The sequence below is a fragment of the Coregonus lavaretus genome (genome assembly GCF_964263955.1).
Source record: "Coregonus lavaretus genome assembly, chromosome: 10".
Classification (NCBI taxonomy): Eukaryota; Metazoa; Chordata; class Actinopteri; order Salmoniformes; family Salmonidae; genus Coregonus; species Coregonus lavaretus.
The window spans coordinates 10,682,458-10,708,618 of NC_139997.1; the positions used below are offsets into that span (position 1 = coordinate 10,682,458).

General features: G+C 43.6%; 1 protein-coding gene across 1 annotated transcript in view; it reads left to right on the forward strand.

Moving 5' to 3' along the window:
* LOC311135819 (contactin-associated protein-like 4) overlaps positions 1-26,161 on the forward strand; it is a gene marked incomplete at both ends in the record, with an annotated part of 230,799 nt that overhangs the window by 118,149 nt on the left and 86,489 nt on the right. The window contains 5 exons of the mRNA XM_084169857.1: positions 5,165-5,346; positions 9,721-9,861; positions 11,798-12,098; positions 12,315-12,464; positions 13,793-13,964. Coding sequence (XP_084025983.1) covers positions 5,165-5,346; positions 9,721-9,861; positions 11,798-12,098; positions 12,315-12,464; positions 13,793-13,964 — 946 coding nt within the window. The remainder of the gene's footprint in view (positions 1-5,164; positions 5,347-9,720; positions 9,862-11,797; positions 12,099-12,314; positions 12,465-13,792; positions 13,965-26,161) is intronic.

Here is a 26,161-nt window from a genome sequence, read left to right on the forward strand (position 1 = left end):
ACAAGATAACTAATGTAAAATATACTGTCCGTAAAATATATATAGGTTCAGAACATTTGTGAAACCGCACAGTTAAAAATATATGGCAAATAGAAATCAAAACTGGATGGTCTTCAGAGATATATGAGAGAGGTTGAGGGTAGCTGAAGGATGTATGGGGGATTAGAAATTATGCAGACAATTACATTGATGGAAGCCACAATCTATTTGCAATATTAAAGCTGATCTAACCCCCCAAAAAATAAAAAACCCTCTGAAAGATTAATCAAGCGGAGAGTTATTAAAGTTGGACACAAACACAAAATAATGTCTCTCTAAGACTCAAATGCTGCCGTGAGACTTCTCCCTCACATCTTCCCATGGATTAGGTCTATGTTCCAAGTGGCACCCTATTCCCTACAGATGTAGGATCTTAATTTGAGCCAGTTTGCTACAGCTGTAAAATAATTATGCAGCAACAGGAAATGTGAATTATTATGTAGAATATAATCAAAGCTGCAATACGACCCGACCAAATTCACATAGAAATGTGAGTTATAGATCTGTCATTCTCATCGAAAGCAAGTATAAGAAACGGTAGATCTGTTCTATGTGCGCAATTTCTATGATTCCCGTTAAGTCTTGTTTTTGAGTCTTTTACGTTTGGTTTTGTACACCAGCTTCAAACAGCTGAAAATACAATATTGTTGGTTATTGAAAATATATTTAACAGCGGTTTAGATGGTACAATGATTCTCTACACATTGCTTGTTTTGTCACATAAACTGAAATTTGGTGAACTATTAGAATTTTAGAAACCAGGAAATAGCAGAGCGATTTCTGCATATTGCACCTTTTAATTAGAATTTCTGTAGGGTTTAATATGTTTTTCGTTAGGGCAAATCAAGTCAGAAATTTCAAAGTGGAAATTACAAACTTTAGAAGCCTTTTTAAAACTCAAATACACTACTTTGTTTGCATTTCCTGATCCTACATCTGCATACTGGACTACTTTTGACCAGAGTCCCTACTTTTGAACCTTGACCCTGGGGAATAGAGTGCCATTTGGAACATTTACATTACATTACATTTAAGTCATTTAGCAGACGCTCTTATCCAGAGCGACTTACAGTTAGTGAATACATATTTTTTTTATACTGGCCCCCCGTGGGAATCGAACCCACAACCCTGGCGTTGCAAACGCCATGCTCTATCAACTGAGCTACATCCCTGCCGGCCATTCCCTCCCCTACCCTGGACAACGCTGGGCCAATTGTGCGCCGCCCATGAGTCTCCCGGTCGCGGCCGGCTGCAACAGAGCCTGGATTCGAACCAGGATCTCTAGTGGCACAGTTAGCACTGCGATGCAGTGCCTTAGACCACTGCGCCACTCAGGAGCTTTAAGCATTTACTTTACAGATAGGTATGGGCCAAACTGCCTCTGCCACGGAGAGAGCTCAGTTAATCAATACCAATAGATGGATATTTATTTGTTTATGAAGCTTGACCTCAAGACCTCTTAATCGTGCCTCATCCCATCTCTCTTCTCAACTAATCTGACATCATACAAATAACCTCTACATAATTTATGTGTTAAAGTGACACACATTCATCATTTGCAGAAGTCCGTGCAGCGTGCTCTCTCTCTCTCTCTCTCTCTCTCTCTCTCTCTCTCTCTCTCTCTCTCTCTCTCTCTCTCTCTCTCTCTCTCTCTCTCTCTCTCTCTCTCTCTCTCTCTCTCTCTCTCTCTCTCTCTCTCTCTCTCTCTCTCTCTCTCTCAATGATGTTGTAGCCTCTAGGTACATCCCAAATTACTATTCCCTATATAGTTCACTACTTTTGCCAGGGCCCATAAGGTTCTGATCAAAAGTAGTGCACTATGTAGGGATTAGGGTGCCATTTGGGACGCAACCTCTCTTTCCACTATAACCAGCTTCTCCGAAGAATGTCTAATACATATTTAATTACAGAGTGCATTTGCTTCACTCATTTATTCTTCCCTGGCACCACAGTACTGCACTTTCAAATACTATTTGAAGTACAGGTAGCTGTGTTTGATTAAGCTTGCCTGGTGCAATAGAGCCATTAGTAAAGTCCCAAAACTTCAAACACCACCCATCTGGCAGTCCAGGCAGGCTAAAGCAAATGCTTAAAGTATTTGAACGATTTCAAGTAGTATTTGAACCCAGGTTTGTTTATTACTGCAAGACAACTATTTTCTTCTGTTGTGAGGTTGCGGACTGTAAAGATGGATCCACTAATTTGGACCTGCTGGAGTTCATATAGCATTAATTATGACCCGCTATCAACCATACGGGCTAAAGAAAGAAGCCCAATAAGTGATGATGCATAATTTAAAAAAAACGTTTTTTTAAAGTTCTGCATCATCCCTTATTGGGCTTCTTTCTTTAGCCTGTATGGTTGGTATGGTATACTGTACAAGACAGTCCCCAACAAGAATATAATGACCTCCAAATGCTCTTTCTTCCCACTGTGAAGTTCATGGGTTCTCTGTGTGGCTGTGTGTGCCCCAAATGGCACTCTATTCCCTATATAGTGCTCTACTTCAAAAGTAGTGCACTATGTAGGGAACAGAGTGCCAGACACGTCCCGAGTCTCATGCCTGAAGTTCAGTTAAAAAGCTACTGTATTTTAAAACATTGAAACACAGAGCCTTCAAGACACCTGCCCTGTACAACCTTATGACGTCTGTCTTCTCAAAGCCAGCACACTCATGTATCTTCATTTTCACTTGGTATGAGCCATGGATTGTGATGAATGTTTTTTTCCCCCGAGTCAATTTCATGCTGACCATACCGCCCGTGTTGCGTGTGCAATCATTGCAAAATAAATGTACACATACATGTTATTCAATCATTTCATGCAAACTGCTCACGCTCGTAAACGGGCTTCTGCGTAGCCAGACGCTAAAATAGAACTTGGTTCTATTTTAGATGCTTGCCCCGCTGCAAGTCCTGCCTCTACCATCTCCTCATTGTTCTTTAGGAGCATATACCCACGTGGGTGATTGAAAGATGAACGAGGGCCACACTAGAGTCCATTTCATGGTGGTAATGCACCTTAAAGTTGGTTGCCGACTGCCATATAAAATCAGAAGAAGAAGAAGAAACTGTTGATTAATTGTCGGAGTAGAGAACACACAATTTTGTATGACTCAACATGGGTCAAAATTCTACAAAGATCCAGCAAAAAAAAGGACCATATGCATTTCAGGTAAAACAACAAAACAATGTTTATTTTCCAGGACAAATTAGCTAGCAATAGCAAGCTAGCTAAATGCCCATGAATGTTTCATGTGTGTTTCGACCTGTCCCTAAATTAATATATACTGAACAAAAATGTAAACGCAACATGTAAATTTTTGTTCCCATGTTTCATGAGCTGAAATAAGAGATCCCAGAAATTTTCCATACGCAGAAAAAGCTTATTTCTCTCAGATTTTGTGCACAAATCTGTTCACATCTCTGTTAGTGAGCATTTCTCCTTCGCCAAGATAATCCATTCATCTGACAGGTGTGGCATATCAAGAAGCTGATTAAACAGCATGATCATTACACAGGTGCACCTGTTTTGAAGGAGCAAGCAATTGGCATGCTGACTGCAGGAATGTCCACCAGAACTGTTGCCATAGAATTTAATGTTAATTTCTCTACCATAAGCTACCTCAACATCGTTTTATAGAATTTGGCAGTACGTCCAACTGGCCTCACAACCGCAGACCACGTGTAACCACGCCAGTCCAGGACCTCCACATCCAGCTTCTTCACCTGCAGGATCGTCTGAGACCAGCCATCTGGAGAGCTGATGAAACGGAGGAATATTTCTGTCTGTAATAAAGCCCTTTTGTGGGGAAAAACTAATTCTGATTGGCTGGGCCTAGCTACCCAGTGAGTGGGCCTGGCTCCCAAGTGGGTGGGCCTATGCCCTCCCAGGCCCACCCATGGTTGCGCCCCTGCCCAGTCATGTGAAACCCATAGATTAGGGCCAAATTAATTTATTTCAATTGACTGATTTCCTTGTATGAACTTGTAACTCAGTAAAATCATTGAAATGTCTAGGAGCAACAACGACTCAGCCGCGAAGTGGTAGGCCACACAAGCTCACAGAACGGGACCGCTGAGTTGCACGTAAAAATCATCTGTCGTCGGTTGCAACACTCACTACCGAGTTCCAAACTGCCTCTGGAAGCAACGTCAGCACAATAACTGTTTTGTCGGGAGCTTCATGAAATGGGTTTCCATGGCCGAGCAGCCACACACAAGCCTGGAGTGGTGTAAAGCTGGAGTGGTGTAAAGCTGGAGTGGTGTAAAGCTCGCCGCAATTGGACTCTAGAGCAGTGGAAACGCGTTCTCTGAAGTAATGAATCACGCTTCACCATCTGGCAGTCCTGACGAATATGGGTTTGGCGGATGCCAGGAGAATGCAACCTGCCCGAATGCATAGTGCAAACTGTAAAGTTTGATGTAGGAGGAATAATGGTCTGTGGCTGTTTTTCATGGTTTGGGCTAGGCCCCTTAGATCCAGTGAAGGGAAATCTTAACTCTACAGCATACAATGACATTCTAGACAATTCTGTGCTTCCAACTTTGTGGAAACAGTTTGAGGAAGGCCCTTTCCTGTTTCAGCATAAAAATGCCCCCGTGCACAAAGCGAGGTCCACAGAAATGGTTTGTCGAGATCATTGTGGAAGAACTTGACTGGCCTGCACAAAGCCTCAACCCCATCGAAGACCTTTGGGATGAATTGGAATGCCGACTGCGAGCCAGGCCTAATAGCCCAACATCAGTGCCCGACCTCACTAATGCTCTTGTGGCTGAATGGAAGAACGTCCCCGCAGCAATGTTCTAACATCTAGTGGAAAGCCTTCCCAGAAGAGTGGAGGCTGTTATAGCAGCAAACGGGGGACCAACTCCATATTAATGCCCATGATTTTGGAATGAGATGTTCGACAAGCAGGTGTCCACATACTTTTATTTCATGTAGTGTATGAGCCAGCCTCCCTTCACCAGTCTCCACTGCTTGAAACGTTCAGTATTTCCTTATTCTAGCATTGCCTGTCCTAGAAAGGAAAACACTTTCACTTCTACCAGACTATTAGCTGAACACATTTTCCTCTGTGATTCATGGATGTTTTTCTTTCTGTCTCTCTGTTGTTGTTTTCCAGGTAGAAGTGTCTCTCCTGGTCCTGAGAGCCACACGGTCGTGTCACTGGGTAGTCTTCTAGATGACCAACACTGGCACCACGTAGCCATCGAGCACTTTAGCGGCCACCTCAACTTCACTGTGGATAAAAGCTCTCAGCACATCCAGGTCCCTGCAGAACTCAGTTCTTCTGAGATAAACGAGGTGTGTTGTCTGTGACCTGTGGTGTGTTGCCTGTGACCTGTTTCTCAAATCATTCCACACACACACAGACTCTCTCACACACACACACAACCATTCCTGCATGCTTGCTCTTCTAAATATCACCCTGGATTTGTCTCTAACAGATGCGTTCACAGATACTGTACAACCTAGACACACAGGAGACAAACACTCAAAATAAATATAGCTTTGTAGAACGGCTGTTGATTATGCCATTGAATTCTCTACAAGAGGGATTCATTCAAGGCCGCACCGTAGAATAGGCTAATGAAGCTAATAGAGCTTTAATGGCGCCGGAGAAGATGGCTGCCGTTTTACAGCCCTCTAACCAATTGTACTATTATGTGTGTTTTTTCGCGTTATTTGTAATTTATTCTGTACATAATGTTTCTGGCACCGTCTCTTATGACCAAAAAGAGCCTCTGGATATCAGGACAGCGATTACTCACCTCGTATTGGACAAAGATTTTTTCTTCAACGAGTCGGACGCAAAGGATATCCTACAGACACCCGACAAGGCCCAAATCCCTGTCATTCGCATGAGAAAGAGACAGCGATATCGTGGACGTAGGTCGGGGTGCCTTGTAAGGACAGCGAGCGAGTAAACTGCCTCTTCCATCAATCCTATTAGCCAATGTTCAATCATTTGAAAATAAATTGGACGACCTAAGATTAAGGTTATCCTACCAACGGGACATTAAAAACTGTAATATCTTATGTTTCACTGAGTCGTGGCTGAACGGCGACATGGATAACATACAGCTGGCGGGATATTTGTTTTAAATTTTTTTTGTTTAAAACAATCCAAAGCGACTTACAGTTAGTATCTCCCTTACTAACTTTAAGCATCAGTTGTCAGAGCAGCTTACCGATCACTGCACCTGTACACAGCCATTCTGAAATTAGCCCACCCAACTACCTCATCCCCATATTGTTATTTATTTTGCTAATTTGCACCCCAGTATCTCTATTTGCACATCATATTTTGCACATCTATCATTCCAGTGTTAATATGAAATAGTAATTATTTTGCACTATGGCCTATTTATTGCCTTACCTCCATAACTTACTACATTTGCACACACTGTATATATATTTTCTGTTGTATTTTTGACTTTATGTTTTGTTTACAGCATATAATAATAATATAATAATATGCCATTTAGCAGACGCTTTTATCCAAAGCGACTTACAGTCATGCGTGCATACATTATTCTTTTTTGTGTATGCCCTCCATATGTAACTCTGTTGTTGTTTTTATCGCACTGTTTTGCTTTATCTTGGCCAGGTCGCAGTTGTAAATGAGAACTTGTTCTCAACTGGCTTACCTGGTTAAATAAAGGTGAAATACAAAATAAATAAAAGAGTATCTCATGATAAGCTGTAGACCACACTATTTACCAAGAGAGTTTTCATCTATATTTTTAGTAGCTGTCTATTTACCACCACAAACCGATGCTGGCACTAAGATTGCACTCAATGAGCTGTATAAGGCCATAAGTAAACGGAAAACGCTCATCCAGAGGCAGTGCTCCTAGTGCCCGGGGACTTTAATGCAGGGAAACCTAAAACCTTTCTACCTAATTTCTACCAGCATGTTAAATGTGCAACCAGAGGAAAAAAATCTCTAGACCACTTTTACTCCACACACAGAGACACGTTCAAAGTTCTCCCTCGCCCTCCATTTGGCAAATCTGACCATAACTCTATCCTCCTGATTCCTGCTTATAAGCAAAAACTAAAGCAGGAAGCACCAGTGACTCAGTTAATAAGGAAGTGGTCAGATGATGCAGATGCTAAGCTACAGGACTGTTTTGCTAGCACAGACTGGAATATGTTCCGGGATTCTTCCGATAGCATTGAGGAGTACACCACATCAGTCACTGGCTTCATCAATAAGTGCATCGATGACATCGTCCCCACAGTGACCGTACGTACATACCCCAACCAGAAGCCATGGATTACAGGCAACATCCGCACTGAGCTAAATGGTAGAGCTGCCGCTTTCAAGGAGCGGGACTCTAACCCGGATGCTTATAAGAAATCCCGCTATGACCTCCGACGAACCATCAAACAGGCAAAGAGTCAATAGAGGACTAAGATTGAATCATACTACACCAGCTCTGACACTCGTCGGATGTGGCAGGGCTTGAAAACTATTACAGACTACAAAGGGAAGCACAGCCGCGAGCTGCCCAGTGACACAAGCCTACCAGATGAGCTAAATCACTTCTATGCTCGCTTCAAGGCAAGCAACACTGAAGCATGCATGAGAGCATCAGCTGTTCCGGATGACTATGTGATCACGCTCTCCGTAGCCGATGTGAGTAAGACTTTTAAGCAGGTCAACATTCACAAGGCCGCAGGGCCAGACAGATTACCAGGACGTGTACTCCGAGCATGAGCTGACCAACTGGCAAGTGTCTTCACTGACATTTTCAACATGTCCCTGACTGAGTCTGTAATACCAACATGTTTCAAGCAGACCACCGTAGTCCCTGTGCCCAAGAACACTAAGATAACCTGCCTAAATGAATACCAACCCGTAGCACACACGTCTGTAGCCATGAAGTGCTTTGAAAGGCTGGTCATGGCTCACATCATCACCATTATACCAGAAACCCTAGACCCACTCCAATTTGCATACCGCCCCAACAGATCCACAGATTATGCAATCTCTATTGCACTCCACACTGCCCTTTCCCACCTGGACAAGAGGAACACCTACTTGAGAATGCCATTCATTGACTACAGCTCAGCGTTCAACACCATAGTGCCCTCAAAGCTCATCACTAAGCTAAGAACCCTGGGACTAAATACCTCCCTCTGCAACTGGATCCTGGACTTCCTGATGGGCCGCCCCCAGGTGGTAAGGGTAGGTAACAACACATATGCCACACTGATCCTCAACATGGGGGCCCCTCAGGGGTGCATGCTCAGTCCCCTCCTGTAATCCCTGTTCACCCATGACTGCATGGCCAGGCACGACTCCAACACCATCATTAAGGTTGCAGATGACACAACAGTGGTAGGCCTGATCACCAACAACGATGAGACAGCCTATAGGGAGGAGGTCAGAGACCTGGCCGTGTGGTGCCAGTTTAACAACCTCTCCCTCAACGTGATCAAGACAAAGGAGACGATTGTGGACTACAGGACAAAAAAGAGGACTGAGCATGCCCCAATTCTCATTGACGGGGCTGTAGTGGAACAGGTTGAGAGCTTCAAGTTCCTTGGGGTCCACATCACCAACAAACTATCATGGTCCAAACACACCAAGACAGTTGTGAAGAGGGCACGACAAAGCCTATTCCCCCTCAGGAGACAGAAAATATTTGGCATGGGTCCTCAGATCCTCAAAAAGTTATACAGCTGCACCATTGAGAGCATCCTGACTGGTTGCATCACCGCTTGGTATGGCAACTGCTCGGCCTCCGACCGCAAGGCACTATAGAGGGTAGTGCGTACGGCCCAGTACATCATTGTACTGAGGGGGACATCATTGTACTGAGTACATCACCACCCCCCTCCTCCGCACACTCCACTGGCTTCCAGTTGAAGCTCGCATCCGTTACAAGACCATGGTGCTTGCCTATGGAGCAGTGAGGGGAACGGCACCTCCGTACCTTCAGGCTCTGATCAGTCCCTACACCCAAACGAGTATTGCGTTCATCCACCTCTGGCCTGCTGGCTCCCCTTCCTCTGCGGAAGCATAGTTCCCGCTCAGCCCAGTCAAAACTGTTCGCTGCTCTGGCACCCCAATGGTGGAACAAGCTCCCTCACGACGCCAGGACAGCGGAGTCACTCACCACCTTCCGGAGACATTTGAACCCCCACCTCTTTAAGGAATACCAGGGATAGGATGAAGTAATCCTTCTAGCCCCCCCCCCCCCAAAAAAAAAAAAAAAATGTTGTAAAGTGGTTAACCCACTGGCTATAGGGTGAATGCACCAATTTGTAAGTCGCACTGGATAAGAGCGTCTGCTAAATGACTTAAATGTAAATGTAAATCATTGGGGCCAAGCCTCCTGCCATCCAGGACCTCTATACCAGGCGTTGTCAAAGACTCCAGCCACCCTAGTCATAGACTGTTCTCTCTGCTACCGCACGGCAAGCGGTACCGGAGTGCCAAGTCTAGGTCCAAAAGGCTTCTTAACAGCTTCTACCCCCAAGCCATAAGACTCCTGAACAGCTAATCATGGCTACCCAGACTATTTTCATTGAACCATTTCCAATCCCATTCTCTCTATCACCACGTGTTGAAGGTGTTTCTATATCATAATCCCATGTCATAATAATATACTGTAGATAAGAACATGTTGGAATATTAACTTTGGCTTGATGTTCTTTCACAAGATTAGCTTTGGTGGCGTCCAGTGCCATGGAAGTCAGAGGGTTATGTCCAGGAGGAACTTCCATGGGTGCCTTGAGAACCTGCTCTGGAACAATGTGAACGTAATAGATCTGGCCAAGCACCAACAGCAAGACTCCATCATGGTACGTTTGAAAAAGGGGAGGGAACACTGTTCTATATCGCTCTCCAACCAAGGTGCATGAATTGAGTAGCAAACTGAATTGAAAAGGAAATTCAACAACACTTGGGAGTTGATAAAACCAACTTGTTTTAGCCCTTAGCCTTCATCAGGGTTTGCTACATCAGCCTGTTGAACTGTAAGTGGTTGGTGATGGGTTTATCTGCTGACCTGGATTCAAATAGTATTTGTTGTCTTTCAAATACATTAGCTGAGCTTGATTGAGCAAAATTGAACAGGTGGAATAGTCCCAAAAGTGCAAAAGTATTTAAAAGAAAACAGATATTTGAACCCAGGTCTGTTTCTGTTTGATTTTATCTGTGTTAGATGTGTATATCGAGCTGTATTTCGTGGCGTTGCACTGAAAAAGAACATTATCCTCAACTATTTATGTCCAGGTCTGGATCTAGCTTCCACCCCACTTTTAACCTGTGAACGAATTGCACATCCCTGACAGCTGCTGTAGCCTATTTCTCACCTGCATACAATTATTCAATATTTGACCTGGGATACTACAAATCCCATAGTGCACCTCTTCTCTCTCTGTGTGTGTGTCTGTTTGTGTGTGTCTGTTTGTGTGTGTCTGTTTGTGTGTGTCTGTGTCTGTGTGTCTGTGTGTGTGTGTGTGTGTGTGTCTGTCTGTGTGTGTTTGTGTGTGTCTGTGTGTGTGTGTGTGTGTGTGTGTGTGTGTGTGTGTGTGTGTGTGTGTGTGTGTGTGTGTGTGTGTCTGTGTGAACTGCTGGAAAATCAGACCTCCCTGCATCCAGCTGCTCCTCTATGTAACAGAATCACCTCAATACAAATGGGTTATTTTCATGTTGATTGGTCCATTAATGAGGGGAGTACAGTGAACAGAGTGTCTGAATCCCTCTAGATGGTGTTTAGCGGTCTCCTAAACACATTTTACCATCTTGTAAATGATTAGCTTAACTGCTCCAAAAGGAAGTAGCAAATGGAGGGATGAGCAGAATTAATTAATGCGGGAAAACCCTTTTATGTATTCCACTGAAATGAATAAACACCCACACATCTAACACAGAGCATACCAGTAGCCAGAGATGAGATATGACCACTTGTTTCAATGTAATAAAGATGCTAGGGAAATCAAAATAAAGTCAGTCTCTGGAGGATACTTTGAGGACATATTTCTTTGTTATTTTTCAGTGGTTAAAGTTTCTGCTCACTACAGTAGCATACTGTAAGCACTCTACACTTAATATATTGCAGTATATAACTTTCACTGCTGCTGCAAACAGCTTGGAGACATGATCTACTGTTGCAGTTGCAGTTACTGTACAACAATGCCAAACTATTATAAAGATACCTCCCTGATATCGTTTTGAGCTAGACAGTACTGTAATACAACACTACTGCTCAGCAGCAGACCATGAAACAGTCATTACTGTACAACCACCACCCAACAACAATGGTCAACACATTAGATGGTTAGACCCTACACCCAGACAGACACACAGTATGATTTCATTCATAACTTCAGAAAGTTGCATTTGACTAGCCTGATTAAGATGGTCCATATTATTACTATCTTAAACCAGACTGAATGCTGTGTTTCACTGAAGCAAAACAATGGTTGAGCGCAGCATTCAGTCTGGTTTAACCTGGCTAGCATGACACCAATCTTCTTTGTTTGCTCTGCTAATGTCCTGAGATCATATACCTCAGATCTCATCCCTATAAGGTTGAGGACTCTCATTATGAAAATATGTATTATGAATGTCCTCCTGCTGGAGATGTTGCTGATTAGATGGATCTCTTCTAATGCCATTCCCAATAGATTCAGGTCAGATGTCCCTTAGCTTGATTTCACCTTCTCGCTGAGGACTACTTAATATTTATGTTTTTCCCATTACATTATATATATATACTTTTTTTTTTTTTAGGGCAATGTGACCTTTACTTGTGCTGAGCCAGTCTCTGTCCCCGTGACGTTCGCCGGTGCCCAGAGTTTCCTCCAGTTGCCGGTGGCAGCGCTGCAGCAGAGAGATGTCGGCGGGGTTGCCGTGGCGGCGGTTGGCATGGCGATCAGCCTGCAGTTCCGGACCTGGAACAGAGCGGGCCTTCTGTTAACCTTTGACCTCCAGCAGCAGGCGGGGAGCCTGTGGCTCTACCTGAGCGAGGCCAGAGTCAGCCTGAAGATACACAAGGCTGGCAGATACACAATCCTAGTGGACGTCACTGCAGGTCAGATCAACAGTAACATACGGTTGTTGTTTTGTTTTAGTTTTTTATGTGAAGTTTTTATCTCTGAGAATAACACAATCTCATTACCCTAAATAGCTAATCACTGGAAAAATAAAAACAACCTTGTTGCACCCTAAGACTGTTATGCAGAATATTGATTAATAATGTCCTATATTATAGATAGCTAATAAACGCTTGTCTCTGTTCTGTCTGTAGGATTTGGTCTGAACGATGGCCAGTGGCATTCAGTAGACCTAACTGCAAGGAGAGGTCATCTGACCATCACTGTGGATAAAGAGGAAGTCTCCACGTCTCATGCCAGCCCAGCTTTCCCTGTGGAATCAGGAAACAACCTCTTCTTTGGAGGTGAGAGAGAGCAACATACATCATACACTGAGTTTACAAAACATTAGGAACACCTTCCTAATATTGAGTTGCACCCTCTTTTGCCCTCAGAACAGCCTCAATTTGTCTGGGCATAGACTACAAAGTGTCGAAAGCGTTCCACAGGGATGCTGGCCCATGTTGACTCCAATGCCTCCCACAGTTGTGTCAAGTTGTCTTTTGGGTGGTGGACCATTCTTGATACACAAAGGAAACTGTTGAATGTGAAAAACCCAGCAGCGTTGCAGTTCTTGACACACTCAAACCGGTGCGCCTGGCACCTACTACCATACCCCATTCAAAGACACTTAAATATTTTGTCTTGCCCATTCACCCTCTGAATGGCACACATACCCAATCCATGTCTCAATTGTCTGTCTCAAGGCTTAAAAATCATTCTTTAACCTGTCTCCTCCCCTTCATCTACACTGATTGAAGTGGATTTAACAAGTGACATCAATAAGGGATCATAGCTTTCACCTGGATTCACCTGGTCAGTCTGTCATGGAAAGAGCAGGTGTTCCTAATGTTTTGTAAACATAGTGTAGATTGGACCCCAGGTTTTTTTCTGACTGTGTCACATGACCAGGAAAAACTCTTGGCCCTAATCATAAATACTACTTGGCTTTCCAGAGACTAATCCTAATTGCAGTTAGATAGGCAAGGGTGACTGTTGGTGCATATGTGTATCAAGATTTGTATTGGACCAGTAGCGTTTGATCTCAGGGCTTAGTGCAGAGAAGCATATAGCTTCTTAACCAGACTGCAGGATCTCTCCTCCTCCTCCTCCTCATCCTCCTCCTCCTCCTCCTCCTCCTCCTCCACTTTAGCTTCCCTCAGAGCAGTGTTTCTCTGTTTGGATTCTGAGCTTGTCTCTCTGTCCCCCTCTCCCTTCCTCCCCTCAGCAAAATCTCTTCAGCAGGCTTGTCATGTCATTTAATTACCTTTAGCAGAGAGCCAGGCAGCACCAGCTCTGTGTCCATAGCCCACACACACTGGAAATCAAGCAGAATAACAGTTACGCTTAGAAAATCTCCTGTGTTCAACATTTGGCCTTCACTCTGAAATATACAAGCTATACTCTGAATATACAAGCTATACTCTGAATATACAAGCTGTACTCTGGATATACAAGCTATACTCTTCTTCACTACTGTATGAACAATGTACATTTGAATAAGATACAACATATCCTTGTAATGCTTTATCATGGGGCAATGGCTTTGGCCTGTTTTTATTTACCACCTGTCTTTTGTAAGGCCTACTTCTAAATGGCCATTGATTTATGGCTGTCGTTTGGTCTAATACAGGTTGCCCGGACAGCGAGAATAACCAGGAGTGCAGAAACCCCTTCAACGTGTTCCAAGGCTGTATGAGGCACATCTATGTGGATAACAATGCTGTGGATCTGATCAAGGTACAACAGATGCTGATAGGAAACTACAGCGATCTCCAAATCGACATGTGTGGAATCATCGACAGGTCAGTACAATACACCATCCCGTGATAGGATTGCACAACTTTCCCGAAATTCCCAGAAATCCTGGTTGAAGGATTCTCGGATATCCTGTTTATCTTTCCTGATTCCCCAGGAATCTTCTAACAGGAATTTCTGGAAAACCTAGTGTCAGTGTCAACATTTTGCAACCCTAATTGTTATGCTATATCTTCATGGGTTCATACACACAAACTTAGCCAGATATAACTGGTACAAGGGCAATCTAGACTATTGGATGAACTAATGGTATTAATGGATGCTCTTATCCAGAGAACCTTACAGTAGCAATTAGGGTTAAGTGCCTTGCTTAAGGGCACATTGACAGATTTTCCACCTAGTCAGCTCAGGGATTCGAACCAGCAACCTTTCAGTTACTGGGCCAACCTCTTAACCGCTAGGCTACCAGCCTCAGTGCTGAGTTTAGTACATTTTACATTTAAGTCATTTAGCAGACATTCTTAATCAGAGCGACATACAGTCATGGTCAAAAGTTTTGAGAATGACACAAATACTAATTTTCACAAAGTCTGCTGCCTCAGTTTTGATGATGGCAATTTGCATATACTCCAGAATGTCATGAAGAGTGATCAGATGAATTGCAATGAATTGCAAAGTTCCTCATGAAAATGAACTTAATCCCCAAAAAAACATTTACACTGCATTTCAGCCCTGCCACAAAAGGAGCAGCTGCCATCATGTCAGTGATTCTCTTATTAACACAGGTGAGAGTGTTGACGAGGACAAGGCTGGAGATCACTCTGTCATGCTGATTGAGTTAGAATAACAGACTGGAAGCTTTAAAAGGAGGGTGGTGCTTGAAATCATTGTTAGTCCTCTGTTAACCATGGTTACCTGCAAGGAAACTCCTGCCGTCATCATTGCTTTGCACAAAAAGGGCTTCACAGGCAATGATATTGCTGCTAGTATGATTGCACCTAAATCAACCATTTATCGGATCATCAAGAACTTCAAGGAGAGAAGTTCAATTGTTGTGAAGAAGGCATCATGGCGCCCAAGAAAGTCCAGCAAGCGCCAGGACCGTCTCCTAAAGTTGATTCAGCTGCGGGATCGGGGCACCACCAGTGCAGAGCTTGCTCAGGAATGGCAGCAGGCAGGTGTGAGTGCATCTGCACGCACAGTGAGGTGAAGACTTTTGGAGGATGGCCTGGTGTCAAGAAGGGCAGCAAAGAAGCCACTTCTCTCCAGGAAAAACATCAGGGACAGACTGATATTCTGCAAAAGTTACAGGGATTGGACTGCTGAGGACTGGGGTAAAGTCATTTTCTCTGATGAATCCCCTTTCCGATTGTTTGGGGCATCCGGAAAAAGCTTGTCCGGAGAAGACAAGGTGAGCTCTACCATCAGTCCTGTGTCATGCCAACAGTAAAGCATCCTGAGACCATGTGTGGGGTTGCTTCTCAGCCAAGGTAGTGGGCTCACTCACAATTTTGCCTAAGAACACAGCCATGAATAAAGAATGGTACCAACACATCCTCCGAGAGCAACTTCTCCCAACCATCCAAGAACAGTTTAGTGATGACCAATGCCTTTTCCAGCATGATGGAGCACCTTGCCATAAGGCAAAAGTGATAACTAAGTGGCTCGGGGAACAAAACATCGACATTTTGGGTCCATGGCCAGGAAACTCCCCAGACCTTAATCCCATTGAGAACTTGCGGTCGATCCTCAAGAGGCGGGTGGACAAACAAAAACCCACAAATTCTGATAAACTCCAAGCATTGATTATGCAAGAATGGGCTGCCATCAGTCAGGATGTGGCCCAGAAGTTAATTGACAGCATGCCAGGGCGGATTGCAGAGGTCGTGAAAAAGAAGGGTCAACACTGCAAATATTGACTCTTTGCATAAACTTAATGTAATTGTCAATAAAAGCCTTTGACACTTATGGAATGCTTGTAATTATACTTCAGTATACCATAGTAACATCTAACAACAATATCTCATAACACTGAAGCAGCGAACTTTGTGAAGACTAATACTTGTGTCATTCTCAAAACTTTTGACCACGGCTGTACTTTGCAGGAGCAATTAGGGTTAAGTGCCTTGCTCAAGGGCACATCAACATATTTTTTTCACCTAGTCGGCTCCTATCCACTGGGTTACCTGGTAGATAATGTATTTGCAAGATCTAGTTCTGTGTTGAGGCTGTTTTTCTCATCTGTTTCACAGAGCCTTATGTGAAGACTTTGTTCTTAAATAAACGGATTACCTGACAGGTTTTGTTTTGTTACACAGAGAAGTCTATGTGCATTGTTTGCTTGTCACTCGAATGCTTATCTCTAAAATCTCCTTAGATCTTCCCCGACTCTTCTCTTGATTGTTTTCATATCTAACTTTATATAAAGTGGAAATGCGCTATTTTGACAATATAACAGTGGAGTCCCAGAGATAAGGAATCAGCAGCAGATAGATACAAGCTGTGTCCCATATGAAATGTAGACTTATTGTTCAGTGGAGGCCATAGTTTGGAAATAACCAATATGATGTTCCCTGCAGTATCTGATTTGTTCCAATTCTATTATTGCTGCTGCATTGCTGCTGCTGCCCTGTCAACTCTATGCTGTAGTTTTTAGTTTAGAGGGCTTGGTTTGTTTCTAAGGACCCTCTCTTCTCTTGTCTCTTCTTGGTTTTACATGGCTCTCCGTTTGGTCACCCATCGCCTTCCTCTTATATTGTCATCTTTGTTACGGTCATCAAAGTCATCATCACTTTCATCCTCCATTTTAATTCTTATCATCACAGTCATCAGCATCACCATCTATCAGTATTGTTATTGGCTGCATCCCAAATGGCACCCTTTTCCCTATATACAGTAGTGCACTAATTTTGACCATGGCCCCTGGCCCGGGCACTATATAGGGAATGGGGTGCCATTTGGGATGCAGACATTGTAATCTTCATCTTCGCCATAGTTCTTGCCGGCCATCTTTTTCAGATTGTGTCTGATATGAAAGAGACAGCGAGTCAAAGCCACTCATGAGGAGCAGAGCTAATGTTTCACTGTCAGCTTCCTCCACGCTCAAATAGGAACACTATTATCGTGACAATTATCAACTCTCCTTGTGGCCAAACACACACACACACACACACACACACACACACGCAGACACACACACACACACACACACACACACACACACACACACACACACACACACACACACACACACACACACACACACGCGCACACAGTCTCAGCAAACAGTCTGACTGTACTACTTGTAGCTCGTCATCAGAGAGAGACATCTCTCCTGCTTCACTGGTTTTAATTGAATATCTGCACCTGATCCTATTATTACATTTTGATCTGCTTCTGTCTCTGATGGTCGGGAGACTTTATGGCTCACTTGAAGCACATGCTTTGAACTTTAAGATTCCCTTTTTAAATGAGTTTAGCTGTATAGTTGATTGGCATCTTTAGATTGTGTTGTATTGGAAGGAATGCACTGCCTGCATTGCAAACAAGCCACATCACTGTCCCGCTAGTCACCAACCCTTGGTGGTGATGCAAACATTCATTATACATCTACATTTGAGTCATTTAGCAGATGCTCTTATCCAGAGCGACTTACAGTAGTGAGTACATACATTTTCATTCGTACTGGTCCCCCGTGGGAATCCACCCACAACCCTGGCGTTCCAAGTGCCATGCTTCTACCAACTGAGCCACATGGGACCAGAATGCCACATGGGACCAGAATGGGACCAGAATGCAATGCAATGGGAACAATGCACAACATATGACTGTGTATTTTCATGTACCACTCCAAGTGAAAACCTGACATAGTGGTGTGAGTGCTACAGGATTCCATATTGTGTTAGTTACACGCCACGGGCAGCTATATAGGATTTGGGGTTATTCATTTTAGTTTTTCACTGGACAGAATCGCATGGCTAAAACATTCACAGCCAGCGGAAATAACGTTTTCATCTTCTGACTCCATTTCACAGACATTATTGTGGTCTAAAGTTAGGGTGTATGTGTGTGTGTGTCCCCAGCTTTCTTCTCATTTCAGTGGAACTTATTACATCTGCAGGCGTGTGTGTGTGTGTGCGGGCACGTCTGTGAGTGTGCATGTGCATGTGTGTCAGTTGTAGAGAAACAGAGAGACAGAGGCTTACAGACAGGTAGAAAAAAAGGACAGAGATACTAGAAGGCAAGTAGAGAAAGACAGACAGAGACCAACTAACAGACAGGTAGAGAAACAGACAGACAGAGACAGGCAGACAGACAGGTAGAGAAACAGACAGACAGAGACTGACTAACAGACAGGTAGAGAAACAGACAGACAGAGACAGACAGAGACTGACTAACAGACAGGTAGAGAAACAGACAGACAGAGACCGACAGAGACTGACTAACAGACAGGTAGAGAAACAACAAGACAGACTGACTGACAGACAGGTAGAGAACCAGACAGACAGACAGTGATTGACAGCCCACTGGCAAAAAAACTGGTTGAATCAACGTTGTTTCCACATCATTTCAACCCAAAACATCTATGTGATGGATTTGCAAGAAGTCAATGTTTTTTTCACCCAACTTGTTGTATTCACGTTAGTTGACAAGTCAACCAAATGTAAATCAAAACTATACGTTGAACTGACATCTGTCTGTGCCCAGTGGGAGACAGGTAGAGAAAGATAGACCGACTGACAAAGGGGAACAGAGAGAGAGAGAGAGACAGAGACAGACAGCATCTTTACAGCCACGGTCAATATTGTTGTGTGAACATACTGTACCCTACGTGCTTAAGATGATATAAATCAGACTAGCTGTCACAGACCATTCAAAGTTGTCAGCTTGTCATAGGCAGAAACCTGATGGATTAAATATACATTATGGCAAACACATTCCACTTAATCAACTTCATGTGATGTTTAGTTTAGATTATATACAGTTGAAGTCGGAAGTTTACATACACTTATGTTGGAGTCATTAAAACTTGTTTTTCAACCACTCCACAATTTCTTCTTCTTCTTCAGACTACGGTTTGCAAATGCACATGGGGACAAAGATCGTACTTTTTGGAGAAAAGTCCTCTGGTCTGATGAAACAAAAATAGAACTCTTTGGCCATAATGACCATTGTTATGATTGGAGGAAAAAGGGGATAGTTTGCAAGCCGAAGAACACCATCCCAACCGTGAAGCACGGGGGTGGCAGCATCATGCTGTGGGGGGGCTTTGCTACAGGAGAGACTGGTGCACAAAATAGATGGCATCATGAGGAAGGAAAATTATGTGGATATATTGAAGCAACATCTCAAGACATCAGTCAGGAAGTTAAAGCTTGGTCGCAAATGGGTCTTCAAAATGGACAATGACCCAAGCATACTTCCAAAGTTGTGGCAAAATGGCTTAAGGACAACAAAGTCAAGGTATTGGAGTGGCCATCACAAAGCCCTGACCTCAATCCCATAGAATATTTGTGGGCAGAACTGAAAAAGTGTGTGCAAGCAAGGAGGCCTACAAACCTGACTCAGTTACACCAGCTCTGTCAGGAGGAATGGGCCAAAATTCACCCAACGTATTGTGGAAAGCTTGTGGAAGGCTACCCGAAACGTTTGACCCAAGTTAAACAATTTAAAGGCAATGCTACCAAATACTAATTGAGTGTATGTAAACTTCTGACCCACTGGGAATGTGATGAAATAATTAAAAGCTGAATTAAATCATTATTCTGACATTTCACATTCTTAAAAAAGGTGGTGATCCTAACTGACCTAAGACAGGGAAGTTTTACTATGATTAAATGTCAGGAATTGTGAAAAACTGAGTTTAAATGTATTTGGATAAGGTGTATGTAATCTTCCGACTTCAACTGTACATTGCAGGCACTCAAGTGAAAAATTGTTTCAGCAATTGCATGTATTGTACATAATACCATAAATATTATGTTCAGCCATATCTAGTGACTGCCACACATTTTAATACTGTATAATAAACATGAGTAAAATTGTTAGAATCAAACACCAAGGCTTAGTTTCCTGGACACAGATTACGCCTAGTCTTGTCCAAAAAAGCAATTTTTATTCTTAAAAGTTTAAGCATTGAATAACACATTCATAAATGGAAAAAATGTATTTAATAAGAAACAAGATTTTTAAGTGTTTGACATTTTTAACCCCATTTTTGGGTATGCACAAAACGACCTTCATACTTCCATTCATTTTTTAAAGTGTCCTGTGACACTTGTGGGAGTCGTGGAGCAAAACGGAGAACACCATCGTGTTCGTGAGAGTCTCCCCTTTCCATGGAGTGGTCATCATTTCTAGGTCAAACCTTTCGGACGCTACAGATGTTTTTGTGACAAGACCGATTTTTGGAATGTCTCATGGTGTGACAAACACCACTCTAGCTCTGTCACATATCTCTAACTAAAACTGATGGATTTTGATGAGTATTTCTTTATGTTACTTAGATTGACGCACCGGTGTGTCAATCGACTGTAGGGGTTTTTAATGGACATTTTCAGTTGAGCATGTTTATCAGTCCAGGGGAAAGCTTCATCTCGGTCCAGAAACCTGGCCCCAAGATGTTGTTGACAGAATACAGAGGAAAATGGTGTTTGACAAGCCTGTTGACTAGTTAATATTCTAGAGGTGAATTACAGGCAGGTGGAAGGGGCCAATCCTGCATAGTCCACACCTTTCCTTTAAAACTCAATACCTGTGTTCTTGGATTCCTCTCTCCACCACTGTTACATTACTTCAATCTCTCCACAGTGTTAATATGAATACCCGTGTGGTGTTGTTGCTCTGCTGCTGTAGAGGATGAAGAAAGTGATGTGTGTGAAATAGAGAGAGGGGGGCTGAGAGAGAGTTAATTTGTGAGGCTTGTGCGTGTGTGTCTGCCTGCACTCACGCCTGCCTTTGTGGGTCCGTGGAAGCTGGAGGGGGAGCACTGCTTTTAGCTCCCTCCATGGCCCTATGCTCTGTGTGGAACCTCAGCATCAGGCAGGAGGGGTGTTGAAAGTGCTCCTGTGATAAATGAACGGGTGCATAAACAGTGCACACAGTATAAATGAAATGACAATGTCAATGCACATCAGGCAGGCACATCAGGCAGGCTACCTGCACACTCCATTACTTTAAGACACAGATCGTGCGTGTGTGTGTGTGTGTGTGTGTGTGTGTGTGTGTGTGTGTGTGTGTGTGTGTGTGTGTGTGTGTGCATGTGTGTGTGTGTGTGTGTGTGCGTGTGTGCATGACAAAGGGAGTAAGGCAGTAGCACAAAGCTGGTAGCTTAGCCCTATGAGTGGAGTGGGGAATTGAATCATTTATAATGCAGTGATTTTAGTCCACTCTCTCTCTGTTAGCTAGCTACCTGAATTTATCGAGAGGCCAAGTAGCTCAGGAACAGAGAAAAGAACCAGGTCGATCAGGTACATAGCCACCTCACCGTAGACAATAAGAAGCAGAGATATGATGATGCCACTCCTATACACTGCAAACAGAATGATTCTCTTTAGATCTTAATCAACATTAGGTTTACCATTCTGCTCCATTTTCATAATTTAAGATTTCCACCCCATAATTGTCACACTTAATTATATTTACTATGTAGTGTCAATCTGTAGTTTTTCCACTCTTACTGATGTCTAGCTAATTACATATAATCCCCCATAGCATTAGCTCGTACTGCCATTAATGTACAGTAATTCACCCCCTGCAGTTAAGCTCCTGGCTGTGCTGTGCTGTGCTGCAGCAATGCTTTGTTTTCCCCTTGGCTCTGCAGCAGACCCATAGACATGTAGGCTACTGCATTGTATATCCAGGCTATCTATGGCTGCAGCAGTGAGTTTTGTAAGACATTTGCTGTATCCTATCCAAACCTGGGTTTAAATAGTTGTGTTATTTTCTTTCATCAGGCAAGCTTCATAAAGGGCAGCTAAAGTACAGTGGGGAAAAAAAGTATTTAGTCAGCCACCAATTGTGCAAGTTCTCCCACTTAAAAAGATGAGAGAGGCCTGTAATTTTCATCATAGGTACACGTCAACTATGACAGACAAAATGAGAAAATGTATTTGCAAATTATGGTGGAAAATAAGTATTTGGTCAATAACAAAAGTTTCTCAATACTTTGTTATATACCCTTTGTTGGCAATTACACAGGTCAAATGTTTTCTGTAAGTCTTCACAAGGTTTTCACACACTGTTGCTGGTATTTTGGCCCATTCCTCCATGCTGATCTCCTCTAGAGCAGTGATGTTTTGGGGCTGTCGCTGGGCAACACGGACTTTCAACTCCCTCCAAATATTTTCTATGGGGTTGAGATCTGGAGACTGGCTAGGCCACTCCAGGACCTTGAAATGCTTCTTACGAAGCCACTCCTTCGTTGCCCGGGCGGTATGTTTGGGATCATTGTCATGCTGAAAGACCCAGCCACGTTTAATCTTCAATGCCCTTGCTGATGGAAGGAGGTTTTCACTCAAAATCTCACGATACATGGCCCCATTCATTCTTTACTTTACACGGATCAGTCGTCCTGGTCCCTTTGCAGAAAAACAGCCCCAAAGCATGATGTTTCCACCCCCATGCTTCACAGTAGGTATGGTGTTCTTTGGATGCAACTCAGCATTCTTTGTCCTCCAAACACGACGAGTTGAGTTTTGACCAAAAAGTTATATTTTGGTTTCATCTGACCATATGACATTCTCCCAATCCTCTTCTGGATCATCCAAATGCACTCTAGCAAACTTCAGACGGGCCTGGACATGTACTGGCTTAAGCAGGGGGACACGTCTTGCACTGCAGGATTTGAGTCCCTGGCGGCGTAGTGTGTTACTGATGGTAGGCTTTGTTACTTTGGTCCCAGCTCTCTGCAGGTCATTCACTAGGTCCCCCCGTGTGGTTCTGGGATTTTTGCTCACCGTTCTTGTGATCATTTTGACCCCATGGGGTGAGATCTTGCGTGGAGCCCCAGATCGACTGAGATTATCAGTGGTCTTGTATGTCTTCCATTTCCTTATAATTGCTCCCACAGTTGATTTCTTCAAACCAAGCTGCTTACCTATTGCAGATTCAGTCTTTCCAGCCTGGTGCAGGTCTACAATTGTGTTTCTGGTGTCCTTTGACAGCTCTTTGGTCTTGGCCATAGTGGAGTTTGGAGTGTGACTGTTTGAGGTTGTGGACAGGTGTCTTTTATACTGATAACAAGTTCAAACAGGTGCCATTAATACAGGTAACGAGTGGAGGACAGAGGAGCCTCTTAAAGAAGAAGTTACAGGTCTGTGAGAGCCAGAAATCTTGCTTGTTTGTAGGTGACCAAATACTTATTTTCCACCATAATTTGCAAATAAATTCATTAAAAATGTGATTTTCTGGATTTTTTTTCTCTGAATTTGTCTGTCATAGTTGACGTGTACCTATGATGAAAATTACAGGCCTCTCTCATCTTTTTAAGTGGGAGAACTTGCACAATTGGTGGCTGACTAAATACTTTTTTCCCCCACTGTATTTGAAAGATGGCAAATATGATTTGAACCCAGGTCTGGCTGTATTTTGCTGCAGTGAGGAGTGTTGGACCAGTGAGTTTAGCCTCTGTCAGCCTGCAGTGATCCCCCCCCCCCACACACACACACCACCCCCAGGATGCACCAGTATCTCTTCCTGAGGTCGCGTTGATAACATGGGGTCCGTCTCTCATAATTTGACGTTGGGCCACCTTTGGTCTCCAGGCTTAGGGGAGAGGACCTGAAGACCTGTCTCACCTGTCTGCTGCAGGGCCCCTGTCAGGCTCAGCCAACCCTTGAAAACACTACAGTTCAGACAACACCAGCAAATGGCGACTAAGAAAACAACACTGTAACCTTCACCATTGTTTCTCCGGGCATGCTTTGCCTGTCTCTCAGCCGGTGACTTTCCCGCGCCGTGACACGGCTATATTTATCACCTCTCTGTAATTGGGATCACGATGCACGTGGCTTAGCCTGCCGAGGGTTGGGTGGGAGGGAGCATTGGGGCCCGGGGAGAGAGGGGGTTTATGGGTAGCTCAGGGTACCTAGTTGTGCCAACCTCCTATCACCCTGTCTGTGAGCTGTGGCATACAGTCCTGGAGCAGGTGCTCTTTTTCGCAGGTGCTCTCTCGCAGGTGCTCTCTCGCAGGTTCTCTCTCTCTCTCTCTCAATTATAAAGTTTTAGTTTTTTTTTTCTTTCTTTGGAGGACAAATATATTGTTTGTTTTTTTACAGCTTTTCTGCTACATATAAACTCAGCAAAAAAAGAAACGTCCCTTTTTCAGGACCCTGTCTTTCAAAGATAATTCGTAAAAATCCAAATAACTTCACAGATCTTCATTGTTTTATTTTTTATTTTTTTTATTTCACCTTTATTTAACCAGGTAAGCCAGTTGAGAACATGTTATCATTTACAACTGCGACCTGGCCAAGATAAAGCAAAGCAGTGCAATAAAAACAACACAGAGTTACATATGGGGTAAAATAATAATAAATAATATGCCATTTAGCAGACACTTTTATCCAATGCGACTTACAGTAATGTGCGCATACATTTTTACGTATGAAAAACTAAACATAAAGTCCAAAATACAACAGAAAATATATATACAGTGTGTTCAAATGTAGCAAGTTATGGAGGTAAGGCAATAAATAGGCCATAGTGCAAAATAATTACAATTAGTATTAACACTGGAATGATAGATGTGCAAGAGATGATGTGCAAATAGAGATACTGGGGTGCAAATGAGCAAAATAAATAACAATATGGGGATGAGGTAGTTGGGTAGGCTAATTTCAGATTGTAAAGGGTTTAAACACTGTTTCCCATGCAAAAAAAAATAATGTTGATGAACCATAAACAATTAATGAACATGCACCTGTGGAACGGTCGTTAAGACACTAACAGCTTACAGACGGTAGGCAATTAAGGTCACAGTTATGAAAACTTAGGACACTAAAGAGGCCTTTCTACTGACTCTGAAAAACACCAAAAGAAAGATGCCCACGGTCCCTGCTCATCTGCGTGAACGTGCCTTAGGCATGCTGCAAGGAGGCTTGAGGACTGCAGATGTGGCCAGGGCAATAAATTGCAATGTCCGTACTGTGAGACGCCTAAGACTGTCCGTACTGTGAGACGCCTAAGACAGCGCTACAGGGAGACAGCTGATCGTCCTCGCAACAACAACTGCCCGAGTTACACCAGGAATGCACAATCCCTCCATCAGTGCTCAAACTGTCTGCAAAATGCTGAGAGAGGCTGGACTGAGGGCTTGTAGGCCTGTTGTAAGGCAGGTCCTCACCAGACATCACCGGCAACAACGTCGCCTATGGGCACATACCCACCGTCGCTGGACCAGACAGGACTGGCAAAAAGTGCTCTACACTGACGAGTCGCGGTTTTGTCTCACCAGGGGTGATGGTCGGATTCGCGTTTATCGTTGAAAGAATGAGCGTTACAGCGAGGCCTGTACTCTGGAGCGGGATCGATTTGGAGGTGGAGGGTCCGTCATGGTCTGGGGCGGTGTGTCACAGCATCATCGGACTGCGCTTGTTGTCATTGCAGGCAATCTCAACGCTGTGCGTTACAGGGAAGACATCCTCCTCCCTCATGTGGTACCCTTCCTGCTCATCCTGACATGACCCTCCAGCATGACAATGCCACCAGCCATACTGCTCGTTCTGTGCGTGATTTCCTGCAAGACAGGAATGTCAGTGTTCTGCCATGGCCAGCGAAGAGCCCGGATCTCAATCCCATTGAGCACGTCTGGGACCTGTTGGATCGGAGGGTGAGGGCTAGGGCCATTCCCCCCAGAAATGTCTGAGAACTTGCATGTGTCTTGGTGGAAGAGTGGGGTAACATCTCACAGCAAGAACTGGCAAATCTGGTGCAGTCCATGAGGAGGAGATGCACTGCAGTACTTAATGCAGCTGGTGGCCACACCAGATACTGACTGTTACTTTTGATTTTGACCCTCCCTTTGTTCAGGGATACATTATTCCATTTCTGTTAGTCACATGTCTGTGGAACTTGTTCAGTTTATGTCTCAGCTGTTGAATCTTGTTATGTTCATACAAATATTTACACATGTTAAGTTTGCTGAAAATAAACGCAGTTAACAGTGAGAGGACGTTTCTTTTTTTGCTGAGTTTACATATATTTTACCCATACATTTTACATACATGGTACATTTATATAAAGC